Below are 17390 nucleotides of genomic sequence, written 5' to 3' on the forward strand. Positions count from 1 at the left end.
TGAGTTCTAAGAAAATATGTTCCAGAATTGTTATTTCATGGGGAATACAAGTATTTACTAAAATAGACATGTCAGGAGACGAAAGGTGCTCTTTAAGGGTATGTTCACACGGCCTATTTACGGACGTAAATCGGGTGTTTTTGCCCCGAATTACGTCTGAAAATAGCGCCTCAATAGCGCTGACAAACATCTGCCCATTGAAAGCAATGGGCAGACGTTTGTCTGTTCACACGAGGCGTATATTTACGCGCCGCTGTCAAATCACGGCGCGTAAATAGACGCCCGCGTAGAAGAAGTGACCTGTCACTTCTTTGGCCGTAATTGGAGCCGCTATTCATTGACTCCAATGAATAGCAGCGCTAATTACGGCCGTAATTGACGCGGCGTTCAAGCGCCTGCACATGCCGGAACGGCTGAAATTACGGGGATGTTTTCAGGCTGAAACATCCCCGTAATTTCAGCCGTTACGGACCCCCGCCGTGTGAACATACCCTAATATTGCTGTGATTATTAGCATCCATCCTTGTTGCTTTCTAATCTCACATTCGATGGCATCTTCCCACCTGGGATTTCACACATCTGCGGTAGCTTTAGAATATGAACATACTATTCTTTGTTGTCTTTTTTTTATATTTTTTTCCTGGCGCGCTGAATGACTAAACCCTAGGAATAATGCATGCGGTGAATGAAGCTCATTAACAAGATGGGTCGGCTTCATCCCCTGCAGTCCGCACCTCAGTCAGGAGATGTTGGGCTTTAACTGCTGTCGTTGAAGATTACAAGATGATCTATGCCTGTGGCATCTCTTTAAATCTGGCGTCACTCCGTTCTTTACTGCACAATGCCCCGATAGCGGCGCACTAACTTCCTAGTCATTACTACAAATAATCAGCTCTTCTCAACATGCTCCCGGATTGTGAGAAGTAACCACTGTGTATAGAAGTCTTTGAAAATCAATAAGCACATCCAGTGTCTGAAAATAACTTTTATTTATACAGGATTTTTTTCTTCCTCCTCAATAAATAACAATGTTTTATGTGTAAGCTGGTACTGGGTTTTGCTTTCAGTAAGCAGAGCAGCACATGGAGAGATCGAAATAAAAATACAAAATAGAAGCCGTTGTAATCAATACCGCACCGGGCTGGAGGGATTGCAATGTTTTTGTCCACATAAATATTTCAAAGGGCTCCTTGCCTTCAGATGATTCTAGTTTAGATCCCTATTGTACCATTAACCACTAATATAATGTTTTTTTCCCGCTATAGGTGGTCATGCACATGGCCATATTGGGGATCCGTGTTGTATGGGTCTGTTATACAGTGCCCGTAACCTTTTATGGGCCCATACTGCACCTCCATGTGAATCATGGGGTCCATGGGAAATCAAAATTGTGGCATGCACCATAGTATTGCCTGTAGGAGTAAATACAACACCTCATGGAGGCACCATATGGCGGAGTGTCTATGGCTCCTCAATACGGACCTAAAAGGACTTTGTGTCCACATACAGGGTCCATGGATACCTGGACGTGTTTCAAAATCTGTAAATCTTTTTACATGTATTTGGTGATCTAATGGTTTATAAAGAATAATTCCTACATGGATCATACTGGTTATTGATTTCAGTATGCATCAAGCATGTGCAAATCATTCATCAGAATTTAAGGTCCTCTTTTATGTATTTTTGTATGGGGCATTATAAAAGGGGAAAAAATAGGGTTTCATCAGAACTTTCTCATCCTGTCTAAAAGCAATTTGTGTTGAGTCTATTGGTCTCTGCAGGGCAAGCATTCTACTATGCAGAGTCCTACAGGGAGCAGTTCCTATGCAGATCAATGCGTCTCCATGGTCACAGACTACAAACAAAGCCTGTGTAGTCTGATCCTGTCACCATGTGTAATTCCAATACCTCTGCCCCGTCTTCCTGATAATATTAAGACAGAAGAAGAGACGGCAGATGGAAGGGAGTAGCACATAACTGCTGGATCAGGTTTTATTTTTAGTTTGTAACCATTAAGACACATGCCTGCATAGGAACTGTATACATTAAACGGTACTATATTTCTAATCATGACTATTTGCAAAGTTGCTCCATTTTTATTTTAGATGCATTGAGGTTTTTTAAAAAATTGCTTACAAAAGTGCCCATACCCTGGAATACAGTTATGCATCCAGAGCTGTGGTAGCTGATTCTTTCCTAGAAGAGAGCAGAATACTCAGCAAATATTGCTTCTATGTGACAGTCCATACAATGGCCCAATGCTTAAAGGAAAAGTCCAGGCTAAACCAATACACCGCGTTGTGCCTAGTGCTGGCTCCGCGGGGGCGGTGCATAAGCCGGAGATATTCTTTGGTCCACTTTGACTCCCTGTGTCATGCACCGCCCCCGCACTAGACTTAACACAATGTATGCATTTTGCTTGGAGCGTTCCTTTATCACCAGTCTCTAAACTAATTGTAGGAAAATTACACCTCCCATATGCCACAGCAAGATGATGGCCATCTGGTGGCTAACAAATATGGCTACTGCAGCGACAGAGCCTCCAGGGAGGCTCAAAGGCTTTCAAAATATTAAAGAAAAACATATTTTGTATAAAATGTAGCACAGCTCTGTACAATAAAGGCTGAATACTTCAGGACATCCTCCATCAGAAATGGTCTCTGCGGAGAGAGAGAGTGCATAAGCCGGTGTTGGAACTTTTCCATTTAATTACTATAGCACAATGGCAATTTCTTGCTACATAATATGAAGAGGCATAATTCCAGCACACTATTTGAGTTTGACAAATTAATTAACTTGTCACCAGTTATCTTGCAATCTCTACCACACAGGGAGGGGATGTGCCTTTGGCTTTCACTGATTTACTACTGCAAGGCATTGCAATTAATGATCGAGCAGTTTGTTGTAATATAGTGTGACGGCGAAAGAATCAACTCAAAAATATCATGTTCAACCCTTAAAATAAAAAAAATTCTAAGCTTTATTGACTGGCAAGGCATGATGAGAGGTGTAGCCCAGAAGGGCAACACTAAGGCCGGGTTCCCACGGGTCGACTAAAAATCACGCAGCGTATCTGACCTGCAGCACCTTCCATCCGAAAAATCGCACACCACACTGTTTTTTTGGACGGAATTTCCGCTGCGTACAAAAGCACTCATACGTACCCCCTCTCTCCTTTGACTTCCGCTCCGGCTTCCTAAGATGACATAGCAGGCCATGTGACGCTGCAGCCTGTGATTGGCTGCAGCGGTCACATGGGATGAAATGTCATCCCAGGAAGCCGGACTGCAGGAAGGAGGGCGTTCTGGGTAAGTATGATTTATTTTTTTCCGGAGTTGCGATTTTTGCAGTGTAATCGCAACACTTGGCTTTGTGTTGCGGGATTCGTATCCCCGTTGAATTCAATGGGGAAAACATAAAATCAACAAAAACACAGCATAAATTGACATGCTGCAGAACTAAATTCCGCACCGCAGGTCAATTTAATAACGTTTACGCTGTGGGTTTATTCCGCGGCGTGTGCATGAGATTTACTAAATCTCATCCACTTTGCTGTTACTGTAAATCCTGCGGAATTTTCGCACATAATTCCGTTGCGGAAATTCCGCAGCATCTATGCTATGTGGGAACCCGACCTCAGAGAGAAATGTTTTAATAGATTTACGCCACTTTTCTGGTGTACAAAAGTTGCAAATTTTGCGCTACAATTGTTAAACTTTTTTCATCTCTCAACTTTTTTGAAAAGGGCAAGAAAAGTGACGGGATTAACCTTTAGGGGCCAGTGTCAACTTGGTCCAACAGATTTAATAGGAATATCCTAAAGTGACATTTAAATCTCTCTGATACACTTTGTGTTTTAATTCCTTGTCATTTAAAAATATATATATATATATTGCTGTCAGTGAATGGATTTTTTTTTTTTTTTAGATTTAGAGACTGGAAACTGGTCCTGATCTTGTTCTGCTCAGACAGTGCAGGTCTCATTAGAGGCGCTGAGATTAGAAAAACATGGCAGCTTTCTTTCGGAAATAGTACCACTGTTGTCCATGGGCTGTGTCTGGTGTTGAAGTCCCATTCACTTATGTAATGCAATACCAGACACAACCTATGGACAAGAATGACGCTGTTTCTGGAAGAAAGTAGAGCTCGGATTCTAAACCCATACAACCCCTTTAAGCATATCATTGTTCTCTCCTGTAACAAGCCATGCACCTGTATCAGTTGGACATGATCAGGATGTTTTCTCTGCCACTGGATGTAATTGAGAATATTTTCAATCACTGACAGCAAGCAGAGATTTGTAAATTGTAAGGCATTTAACACAAGGTATATTAGAAAATTGCATAACTTTTCATTGTACAGACGTTAAGGTTTTTCTTCTACTTAAAACCAGAACATCCCTTTAAAGAAATGTCACCATGCGGGGGATCAGGGCATGGACAAATTATGCCCTATGTCTACAGGGGCGTAATATCTATGCATTAAAGGGGTTGCACAGGATCATATTGTAAAAACATGGCTGCTTTCTCCCTAAAACAGTGCCACATCTGTCCGCAGGTTGTGTCTGGTATTGTGGCACAGTTCCATTGAAGTAAATGGAGTTGACTTGTGGACTGTGGACAGGTGTGGCACTGTTTTGGGGATAAAGCAGCCGTGTTTCTGGGCCTCAAACTCCATTCCTTTTTGCTAAAAATGTATATAATTTATTTTTTGGGTGTTTTTTTTAATAAGTTATTGCACAAACGGCACAGTCAGGTATTTTTTTTCAATACATCTAGACACATAGTGATCAAAATAAAATATACAATAAATATTTGTGCTTCCTCATTGTCTCTGCTGGATTGTACTTTTTTGGCAACAACTTTTTACCCGACCAAAAAAGTAACAAAAATAGTTGAGAAGTTTCTGATATATTTAGTTTGACAAAATATACAGGGACAGATAACTCGCTCTGCCAAGGTTCACGCCATATTTCTGTTATTTAGGTGCTTCCACACCTACACATCGATTAGGGGGCATTAATCCGCTTTATAATTAGCTTCACAAATGTGCCGGAACTCATAGCAACCAACCACATATTATTTTAGATTTTCTTAGTGCAAGTTTCCTAACTGAAAGGAAGTATGTGATCTTTTGCTACACTTTACAGCCCAAATGTGATGTTTGCAGGTGTAATGTCTACATACAGGTAAGGATTCGTGCACACGGTCATATTACAACTCTGTACAAGTTCCGAGTTGTACAGAATTGTATTACTACACTCATAAGAGTCCATGGACCCATATTCTCCATGCCTCTGATTTCATACGGAGACGTTCTGTAGTGTTTCCTCCCGCGTTCATATAGAATTTGACAAAAATAATATTCCATGGCGTGTCCTGTTCTATCAGATTCCGTATTACAAAAATAGGGAACACCTCCATAATATGGTGCCATATGGAGGCACCATATAGCGGTACATGGAGTGGCAACAGTTACGTACTACTGAACAATAGGGACTCCGTGTGCCGCCATACAGGCTCCGTGCACGTGACTCACCCAAGCCTAAATCTCATCAACCTCTAGAAAAGGACTTGAAAACTTTTTGCTTCTATGCAGATTTTTTAGATTTACCTGTATTACCATTTGTACCATAGAATTTGTTGCACTTTATTTTATAGAAATAATTATTTAATCTTTTCAGCAATTTTTTATATATTTTTCCTCTTTGTATTTGTTGGCAAAATGTTAAATATTCTCTGTACACTGCTAAACCTGTCCAAAGACGAGTATATCTTCTTCCACGGTACACCTCCACCCCACGTGTCCAGTTTAGCTCTCCAGTTCTCCTTTCTCCCATTGAAAATCCTGACCTGTCATTTGATAGAACATAGCATTAAAAGGTTTGTAAAACTTTCTCAGACGTTTGATTACATCGGGGTCAATTTTTGGATGAGTTCGACCCTTGGACTTTCCCAAACACCTGGGAGCTCCTGTGTCTTCCGGCTTCTTCAAACATGGAAAACCTTTAGTCTTATTGAAGTAGAAATGCTTATCCGTGATAATCCGTTGGAGACCCAAAAAATCTTGAACTTTGGCCAGTTCTTCCGCCGGGTTACTTATAAGACTTTCTCCACTAACAAAAAGGATTTGGGAAAGGGGAAAGTACTGCATCCAACTTTCTAAATGCAAAGCATAGATGCCTATCCGCAGTGCACTCCAAGAGGCATCAATCAGTCCCAGGGTCCTGTTTTTGAAAGCAAGGACCTCAAAAGTTGGAATCTCTGGTTTCTTGGAAAGAGTTTGTGTGTAGTCCGAAATGGCACGTGTCACTGGGTTCCTTACCACCACAATTAGCTTGGTGTCTTTGGCCATCGAATGGATCCTTTGCGGAGCCTCATTAGTAACAAAGTAACTTGGTGTCTTCTCCATGGTTATTTGGCCTTCTACTGTCCTTGGCATCAGATCTCTACACAAAAAGATGAACCACGTGTTAATAGATGACATTTTGTTTAATAAAACGATAGCTTGTAAAAAAAAATTAAAGAGTAATTTCACCTAGTTATTCAAATTCCCCATTACTACAACCATATGCCAGTTGCACACGACCGGGTGCCACTCTGGCAATTTTTCACGGCATCCGAGTGGCACCCGATAGTTTTCACTGACCCATTCACTTTAACGAATGAATACGGGCCGTGAAAACGGACCCGACCTCCGATCCGTGGAAAGATAGAACATGTCCTATCTTTTCTCAGATCATGGACGGGACTCAGCCGGCACACATGGCCGTGCACATTAGGCATAAACTGCAAAATGACCATGGAGTGGGGTTAAAACCAACAAGATTTTGCAGTGCCCAAAGAGGAAAGGAGATCTACTAGCTGGGAAGGGGGATGGGAGATGAAGCGACTTGCCTCAATATATTTTTAGTGTCCCTAATGCTGTATTATACTTATACATGGATAAAGATTGCTTCAATACACTGTGAATAGAATTGCTCTTTAATGTATGAAGATCAAAGACTAGTATAATAATGCTGAAATAGCTGATGTGATTACAAGTCACTAAGCAAGTCAAGCATGCTGTGTGTCTTATAACTATGCAGAAAGCTGACATTTACAACCAAAAATGTTTTCTTTTTCACTGTGGGAGAAAAATAGGTGAATAATGAACAGTGCATTTTGTTTTTACTTTTCCTATATGAATATTAAATTTTTTGTTTAAATCTTTTAAAGGGGTTGTCCAGGCACATATGATCGATGCGGATACGGCGCTAGACCCTGCACCGATCAGCTGCTCCAGCTGCCTCCAGGTGGCGGATGTTATGCAGGGTATGCAGTAGTTGGAACCGGAGGCAGATGGCTCTGACCACTGCATAGCGGCCATTCTGCAGAACTGCTCCTATTCACTTAAATAGGAGCAGAGCTGCAGTAATGCAACTCGGCCGCTATTCCATGACCGGAGCCATCTGCTTCCAGAACAGACATCCGGTGCCCAGAGGCAGCCGGTGCAGCTGATCGGTGCGGGCTCCGAGTTTCAGACCCCACCGATCATATACTGATGATCTATCCTGTGGATAGGTCATCAGTTGACCGTTTGTGGACAACCCCTTTAATATTCATTTAATTAACCATAACAGGGATAAAAAAAAGACCGTTAAAAGGATAATCCAAAAACTTAATTCCAAAATACCCATAAGACCTGCCTAACGTCCTCTCCTTATTGTTGTCAGTTACACCACCTCTGTGTGTTTCATTGGCAGGCCATGCTAGTAGTATTGGGCTACAGAGATTTTTCCCACAGATTTTCTGCTGGTATGCCGGTCATGCTCTACCCCATGTTTCCAAAAACATTCTTTACTTCCCCCTTCCTGCGCAGATTCCTCCTTATTTTCTTGTCACTCATGTTGCATTAGCCAATCATATAGCAAAACACAAGTCCTGCCTGTTAGAGGACCTATAAGTTTTGTATCCTATTCCCTACAGGCAGAGCTTTATTCGTCCATTAGCGAGATAATTAATCTCAAAACTTCTTAAACCCTGTATCAAAGAGGGAGCACTGTGACAATCTGTGAGTGAAGAGATCTTGTTCATGTTACATTACAGCTTGTACAGGGTTAGAAACCGGCAGACAAGCAAGCTGGCCCTCCCATAGATTGAGAAAAGCAGCTGCAATTCAGAAAAGTGCAGAAAAGGTAAATAAATGCAGTAATGTAAGTAGAATTAGTCAAGATATGGTTTAACTGAGCATTTCAGGAACTGAGACTATTTTATTAAACGTGTCTAGAATTCTCCCTTAAGTTAATATCACCTATTTATCAGCTATTGTTGGCTTGAAAGCTTTTTCCTCTTTATGTCTGATGATAAATTTTATTGATAAGCACCATATAAAGCCTAACAATGCCTTCTGACACTGAAAATAATTGTCTCTTTCCAATAGTACATACTGTCTGAGTTCAATTTTTCCAAATTGTCAATTTTTTATGATCACAAATGGGAAGTTATTTTATCTAGAATTGAACCCACCGTCCGTTTTATTTCAAGAATAATATTGCAGAGCAGGAACCATTGACTGCTCTAAATTGGTTTTACCCAATAAACTGCACAACACCCAGACTTCATTGAAAGGGAATCAAGAGAGCTGTAAAATTGTTACATCAGCCGTCACATCTCAGGTTTCTCTAATCACGTGAATAAAATCAAGTCTATTCAGATGACGAGATGGAGCCCAAATGGATCATTGTCTAAGTGCGCCTTGCACATAACCCATCCCTATCATCAAGCTTATAATACTTTTACTGATATAATGTTTTTGCCTCTGAAAGCATTTTTATATTCGTGTTCATAAAAAGTCATATCCATTTATAGGCAGTTAGAGAAAAACACACTCCCTGAGTAGTCTATAAATGGTGTCCTGAGCAGACAGGTCAGTCATGCAAGATCCGAACATCAAGTTTTGTAGACATACGACTTCGCTTTATATTTTTCATTCTGTAATGCAGTGGACTCTGACCTGGAGGTCTCCAACTGTTGGGAAATGACAACTCCTATCATGCTTTGACAACTTTCAGGTGGAGACCCCCAGGTTGGAGACCACTGCAGCAATGTATCTCTATGAAGTAATTCAACTTGTGTCTCCATATTCATTGTTAAGGGGGTCGTTGACTAGTAGAAGTCTGCCCATTTCTTACCTATTTCACAGAGCTGAGGTTGGCCATAGACTTCATGGTTTTGTGGTGTCTAATATTGGTGATCACCATTGTGTTTAATTTAGTCATCAATATTCCCACGGTCTATACCACCAATGGTTGGAGCAATATAATGTAATGATGGGAGAAATATCAAAATGAATAGTAAATTTCAGGGTCGCAATGGCCCATCAGAAAATCAGAGGATCCTTTGGTGGTCCAGGATTTGACCTTTCAATAATAAGTTCCAAAGGTCCAGCAGAAGACAACCCCATTTGGAGATGACTATGGAGAGAATCACTTGCCACTAGGGTCTATTTTTATGGGTAGATCCACAAATAACTTCTTAGACTTTATTAATGATATGTGCACATGTTCTGTATAGATGGGGTGGTTCCTTAGAATTATTTCCGCACAAGGAACCTTAGTTCGACGCTGCCAAGTACCCCTGCCAACTATCTTCTGTATAGTTAGTACTTAGCGCCGAATAGAGGTTTTCTACATATAAAGCAATGATCATGATAATTTTTTGTGCCGTTGTCTTCTAAAAGTCGCAATTTAAATCTCATTTAGGGCCGTGCAAATTTTAATATTCCCATTTTCCATACGAGGAGGCAGAAAAACCACCAAACGTCTGCTGTTGAGTCAGTAACTTCTGTAACAGACGGCGAGATATTTGATACAGCTCCAAGATGTCAAGCCATTTACTCAACTATGATTAAAAAAAAATAGCAAGCGAGCACCTTGCACGGCACCATATGTAATATAATCTCTGACACTGGCACCGAGTCATGTTACAGAGAATGCACGCTTGCTCTGCTCGCTTTAGCAGAATCCTCTGTGTTCATCTACACTTTGCTTAATAGGCTGAGCCTGACGGACAGGGCACAGATGGGATGTGCTAGGCCAGCATTCGGGAACAGTCACTTGAACAGTATTTGCTTGCTTTGTCCAATGAGCTGTCTATTAGGTATAGGATGATTGGGAATTTTCTCTGTGTATATTTGGCCATGGGATAAGGTAGGACAGTGCTGTGTATAGATGATGGATGAGGTTTGGCAACGGCCCTTGCAGTAGTTTCAAAAAGCATCATTTCCAGTCCCCTTAGCATTGGCCATCGTAGAAAATAACAGCATTAAACCAAAACTTTACAGTTACAGTGATTGATGGGCCTGAGTAACATCTGTAAATACAATTCTACCCTGCGTCTTCCATTGCTAATGTCCCAATGTGAACTGTCCGCCGCACGCCTCCTCTTCCGGATACAGGCATGCAATTTGAAAGCAAAGCAGGAATAAACTTATATATATATAGTGCCTTGCGAAAGTATTCAGTCCCCTAAATAATCAACAAATTTATCTGGATTAACCCCATCCCGAGATTTGACATAGCCGTGTAGGGGAAGTATGGAGCGGGCTCACGGGCTGAGCCCGCTCCATACAATGCGGGTGTCGGGTGTAAGTTATAGCCGACACTTCACAGTAATGAGCAGGATCACGCTCAAGCGCGATCCCGCTCGTTTAATCCATTAAATACTCCGGTCAATATGGAACGCGGCATTTAAATCGTTAGAAAGAGGGGGGAGACACCCTCTAACAGCTTGTTGCTCCCCCTCCTGCGATGCAATCGCGGGGTGGTGATGGTTGCTATGGCAGTTTGGGGGCCTAATGAAGACCCCCCAGGTCTACCATCTTTGTGCTCCTATTAAGCCCTGTCCAGCCTGTCAGAAAGATGATATACTGCAATACATTAGTATCGCAGTATATAGTGAAAGTGATCCATTGATCGCTGGTTCAAGTCCCCTAGGGGGACTAATAAAAATAGTAGAAATTAGTTAACAAAAGTTTTTTTATGTACAAAAAAAAACAAACATTAAAAGTAAAAAAAAACAAAACACTTTTTCTCATTTTCCCACTAAAGCATTGTAAAAAGATAAATAAATAAACATAATTGGTATCGCCGCATCCGTAATAGTCTGAACTATTACAAGATACCATTGTTTAACCTGCACGGTGTGCGCCGTAAAAAAACAAGCCAGAATCGAAGACAGCTTATCCTGCAAATAATAAGCGCTCATGCCACTTAATCGACAGAAAAATTTAAAAAGTTATGGCTCAGAATTTGGCGACACAAAATAAATGTTATTTTTCACAGTTAGGGCATGCCCAGATTGCGTTGCAGATTCTGTTGCGGATCTGCCCAAAATGGGCATTAAATTGATGCGGACTGGCCGTTGCGTATTGAGGTGAAAGTACTTCCCTTCTCCCTATCAGTGCAGGATAGAGAGAAGGGACAGCACTTTCCCTAGTGAAAGTAAAAGAATTTCATACTTACCCGGCCGTTGTCTTGGTGACGCGTCCCTCTTTCGGCATCCAGCCCGACCTTCCTGGATGACGCGGCAGTCCATGTGACCGCTGCAGCCTGTGATTGGCTGCAGCCGTCACTTAGACTGAAACGTCATCCTGGGAAGCCGGACTGGAGACAGAAGCAGGGAGTTCTCGGTCAGTATGAACTTCTATTTTTTTTGCAGGTTGCTGTATATTGGGATCGGTAGTCACTGTCCAGGTAGTTGAAACAGTTACTGCCGATCGCTTAACTCTTTCAGCACCCTGGACAGTGACTATTTACTGACGTCGCCTAGCAACGCTCCCGTAATTACGGGTGCACACACGTAGTCACCCGTAATTACGGGAGCCCCATTGACTTCCTCAGTCTGGCTGTAGACCTAGAAATACATAGGTCCAGCCAGAATGAAGAAATGTCATGTTAAAAAACCAGTACGCTCCGCAGCACACATAACATGTACATGACATCTGCGGACTTCATTGCGGAATTTTGAATCTCCATTGAAGTCAATGGAGAAATTTTGCAATGAGTCCGCAACCAGTCCGCCACACGTCTGCAACAACCATTGTATGCTGCGGACACCAAATTCCGCACCGCAGCCTATGCTCCGAATTGTCCGCAACGTGCAAATGAACCCAACTAAAAAGCTGTGGAAGGCAATGGAGAAACGGGTCCGCTGCGGATTTCCGCTGCAGAGTTTCCGCAGCGGAATTCCAGAGCAATTCCGCCACGTCTGGCCATGCCCTTAGTGTTTCCTTGTAAAAGTAGTAAAATATAGAAAAAAATCAATATAAATTTGGTATCACCGTAATTCTATTGACCCACAGAATAAAGGTAACATGTTGTTTTAATTGCACAGTGAATGTCGTAAAAACAAAGAACAAAAAATAATGGAGGAATTGCTGTATTTTTCATTTTCTACTCCACAAATATTTTTTCCCCCGTTTCCTAGTACATTATATGGTACAATATCGACTATATAGACGGAAAAATTAAAAAGTTAAAATGTAAAAGTTATGGCTTGTGGAATGTGGGCAGTAAAACGCAAATTGAAAATCTGAAAAATGGCTGCGGCGGGAAGGGGTTAAAAATGATATTTAGGGAATGTTCACACACGGTGGATATGCTGCGTAAAAGTACGCAACGTATCCGACCTAGAACCTGCAAATTGTGGTGTAGATTTTCTGCTGGAATCTCCGCTCATAGATTTAAAAAAAAAAAAAAAAAAAAGCAACAAAGAACAAAGGGACGCGTCGCTATGGCAATGCCCAGGGTGTAAGTATAGACTTTTTTTATTGCATTGAAACAAATAAAACGTATTTTTTATGATTTGCGACTTTTGCAGCTTTCCCGCCGCAAAAAAAAATAAATCGAAAATTTGCTCTTTTTTCCAATTTTTACCTCCCTATTGAATTCAATGGGGAACACCTGCCACAAAAGTGCAGCGATTCCGCAGCATAAATGGACATACTGCGGATTTAGAAAACTGCACTGCAGGTCAATTTAAGGATGTTTTCTCAGCAGATTTTTTTCTGCAGCGCGTGGATGATATTTCTCGTCCACTTTGCTGCTACTGTACTACGTTGCGGAATTTCTGCAATGAAATCTGTTGCGGAAAATCTTCAGCTAATCCACCGAATGTAAACATACTTTTATATAAATTGTTCCATCTGGCATTGCATTGCAATCCACTATGCTCTTAAATTTTTTTAAATCCTGATTGCATAAGTATTCAACCCCTGCTGTGGAAGCTTCAGGTTGATATATTAACAAAAGATATATATACACACGGTATAGTAAGCAGTCCAAAGTGCTGAACCAACATGGATTCTTCATTTTGCTCAGACGCAATACAACATCAGACGCGATACGAAATCAGACGCGATACGAAATCAGACGTGATACGAAATCAGACGCGATACGGCTGTATAACTTCGCCCCCCCCACACACCTTTTTTTTTTACAAAGCATTAAATAATTTTCTACATCAGACCGGGTGAGTGCGGCTTTTTTCTCTCTACTTGTATTGTGTTACATATGGTCTTACCTACGAAGCCCAGCACCTCCCTAGACTTATACCGCAGCCCATGTAGCGCCTCCGGACCGTGAGCAGTTTACTGCCGAATGTCCCGAAGGACTACTGGTCCCAGCAGTGCCGACTGATTCTCTTGTACTTAAGCAATACAACATCAGCCGCACTACTCCCGGAAAATAATGTGTATTTATGTGAGTCTCCTGTAGATAGGATATTTGTAAGACTATGTTCTGCTGATGTCCTCGTGGGTAAGCTCCTGGATTTGTGCTCTGCAGATACAGTAGCAGAGTTACATTTTTAATGTAAGTTTATCTGCAGTTTTATGGAATAACACAACTCACGTACTGAACATTGACAGTGTCAGCTCTGCTATATGCTCTGTCCATAGCTAGAGAATATAATGATGCTGCATTTTTTATGAGGGTACAGCTGACCCTGCATGTAATGTTCTCATGAGGAGGTCCTGGTTGTTTGCTCTATCACAAGGGTTAGAGGCAGAAAGTATACAATCCCATCAATTATAAAGAAAATATATGATGATTATTATTATTATTATTATTATTATTATTATCATTATTATTATCATTATTATTATTATTATTATTATTATTATCATTATTATTATCATTATTATTATTATTATTATTATTATCATTATTATTATCATTATTATTATTATTATTATTATTATTATTATTATCATTATTATTATTATTATCTTTATTATTATTATCATTATTATTATCATTATTATTATCATTATTATTATTATTATTATTATTATTATTATTATCATTATTATTATTATTATTATCATCATTATTATTATTATTATTATTATTATTATCATTATTATTATTATTATTATTATTATTATTATTATTATTTACCTCCAGACACTATTTCACAGTTCAGATATTTATGCTTAAAAACATAAAAATATAATTGTAATAATAACAATAATTTAAAAGTTAATGTATCTATTCCAGTATAGAATCTCTCTCTCTCTCTCTCTCTCTTTCTCTCTCTCTCTCTCTCTCTTTCTCTCTCTCTCTCTCTCTCTCTCTCTCTGTGGGGAGACAGACAGGTGAGCCCTAATCTACCCGCCACTCAGTCCCTGCCTACTTGCAATGACCCGTCCTAAGCGACGGGGTACAACTGGGCGACGGTCCCTACGCTCAGTAAGTGCAAGACAGACGAACAGACAAGGGAACACAGAAGCTAGGGAAACGGGGCAGCTGCCCACGGAGACACCGTGAGCAACAAGAGTAGTGAACGAGCCGAGTCAAACCAGGAGAGAACGAGGTACCAAACGCTGAGCAGGAGAGTGGTCAGAAAGCCAAGGTCAATCACAAGCAGAGGATGAGTAGTACAAGCAGCAGCAGCGGCAAGCCAGGAAACAAGCAGAGGAGAATCACAGGCAAAGGAGGAACAGGAAAGGCAGGTATAAATAGACAGAGGGCGGAAGCTAGCTCCATCTGGCCAGGCTGTGATAGGCTCTCCCACTCCAAAGCCTGCCATCCTGAGTGGTGGAAGATGGAGTCAGTCTCACAGACATAGAAGCAGGTGCAGACTGATTGCCCACGGGCGTATACACAGAAGCTGTGTCTTGCAAATCCTTTACACTCGCTCTCTCTTTCTCTCTCTCTCTCTCTCTCTCTTTATTTCTCTTTCTCTCCCTTATTCTCTCTCTAATTCTCTCTCTCTTTTGCTCTCTCTCTCTTTCTCTTCATCTCTCTCTTTCTCGATCCCTTTCTCTCTCTATCTTTCTCCATCTCTCTCCTCTTTCTCTCTTTCTTTCTCTCTCTCTTTCTATCTCTTTTTCCCTCTCTCTCTCTCACCATCTCTCTCTCTCACCATCTCTCCCTCTCTTTCGCTCCATCTCTCTCTCTTTCTCTTTCTATTTCTGTATCTCTCTCCATCTCTCTCTGTTTCTCTCTCTCACTCCATCTCTCTCTAACTTTCTCCCTCTCTCACTCTCTCTCTTTCTCTCTCTCTCTCTTTCTCTCTCTCTCTCTCTCTCTCTCTCTCTCTTTCTCTCTCAATACAATTTCAGTAATTTGATTTACAGCCTGTAGTACAGGGGGGGGCGTGGCCAGCAGTCGATGGCGCCGGTCGCATAAACTGAGAGCTCCGCGCCCTGCCACGCAGATCCAGCAGCCTACAGCGGGGAAAGGTGCCTCATATGGGGAAAAAAAGACCCCAAGGGTCTAGACTCACCCCTGCAGCACAGCACCAGGTCGCCGCCGCTCCACCAACGATCGACGGCTACTTTCTTCGGCGGCAAGCCACGCCGCTCCCTCAGCCGCAGCCATCTTGGACAGCCTCGTGTCAGAAGGAAGGGGAGATGTCCGAGCAGGGAGAGGAGACAGTGCCCCACGTACAGGGTAAGCTGAATAGCCGGATGGCTAAAGTTCACCCTCCCAGCTCCCCTAAGCTGTCCTCCACCTCGTCCTGTGAACAGCAGGGAAGGGGGTCCCCTATCCCAGGAGCAATGGAGGCCAGGCCACGAGGAGCATCAGCTCAGTTAGAGGCCCCAGTACACCTGCTTGAACCACCAATGTCACAGCCCTCAGCACAAATGGCCCTACAGATTTGGCCTGCACCTAAACCTCAACGGCCCACGATCCAGCAGCCGGGGAGGAGAGACGATCTGGGGGATACACCATCTTTGACCCCCTATGCCCAGGCCCCTGTATATGCCTCAGATTCTGACCTGGAGGATTCAGCCTCACTTCCTTCAGATGTGCCCCCTATGTGGAGGGAATGTTTCTCACAGTTGCCCACTAAAGAGGACTTTAAGAGTATGATACAAGAAGTGAAGGCAGCTTTTCGTTCAGAATTGGCGGGGGTGTCGCAGCATATACAGCAGATTGCTACGAGGGTGGAGGCTCTAGAAGATGACCACGATGCCACTAGGCGCCATGTCTCTGTGATACAGTCTTCAGTGTCCTCCCAGCTGGCGTCCATTAGAGATATGCAACTGCATCTAGAAGATTTGGATAACAGAGGTCGCCGTCATAATATAAGGATAAGGGGCATACCGGAGCCCTCGGGGTCTGAAGATCTTCCCATCGTGTTAGAGACTATCTTTAACGACCTTTTGGGTGCACCCCCGTCTAATCGGATACCGCTTGACAGAGCGCATAGAGCACTGAAACCAAAATCCATTACATCTCAGCCCAGAGATATCATCTGCTGTGTCCAGGATTTCCGCACTAAGGAGGACATTATGCTTAAAGCCCGTCAGCGTAAAGACCTGGAGTATGCCGGTGTGCCGATTCAGTTATTCCCGGATCTCTCCTGGATTACGTTACAGAAAAGACGTCTGCTTCGTCCGCTTCTCGCAGCCCTACGGGACCACAATATTATTTATCGATGGGGGTTTCCGTTCTCCCTTACAGCCCGAAGAGATGGTGTTTCTGCAACCCTGAGGTACCCAGGGGATTTGCCTCATTTCTGTGACTCCCTTGGTATACCAACGCCCAAGATGCAGAATTGGGAGACTCCTTTGCCGCCTTCGTCTCCACCTCCAGTCTGGCAGTCGGTCCGAAATAAGCGGAGGACCTCTCCAAGACGACAGTCTAACCGAAGTTCACCAAGACCTGATTTGAATTGATGGACGCTGCGCAGATACACGGCACCTCCGTAATATATGTGAAGGAGCCTGGTCACCCATACCAGCTGCTCCCTTCGCCAGTTGCACTATCCTAGGCTAAAAATGCATTTAGGATTATATTTCTGATTTTATGTTGCTTCTCTTTAATTCGTTAACGTAAATTGTGGCAGGGCGCGATTGCCCGGGATACACTTGGCTCTTTCACCCCCTTTTTGTTTTTT

At 42.3% G+C, this 17390-nt stretch overlaps 1 protein-coding gene across 1 annotated transcript in view; it reads right to left on the reverse strand.

The window, feature by feature from the left end:
• Positions 1-983: 983 nt before the first annotated feature.
• The window catches only part of LOC142655794 (uncharacterized), a 188699-nt gene continuing 172292 nt past the window's right edge, over positions 984-17390 (reverse strand). The window contains exon 2 of the mRNA XM_075830365.1: positions 984-6448. Within this exon, the coding sequence (XP_075686480.1) occupies positions 5812-6448 (637 nt within the window). The 3' untranslated portion in view covers positions 984-5811. The remainder of the gene's footprint in view (positions 6449-17390) is intronic.

The sequence above is a fragment of the Rhinoderma darwinii genome, chromosome 6 (genome assembly GCF_050947455.1).
Source record: "Rhinoderma darwinii isolate aRhiDar2 chromosome 6, aRhiDar2.hap1, whole genome shotgun sequence".
In the NCBI taxonomy this organism is placed as follows: domain Eukaryota; kingdom Metazoa; phylum Chordata; class Amphibia; order Anura; family Rhinodermatidae; genus Rhinoderma; species Rhinoderma darwinii.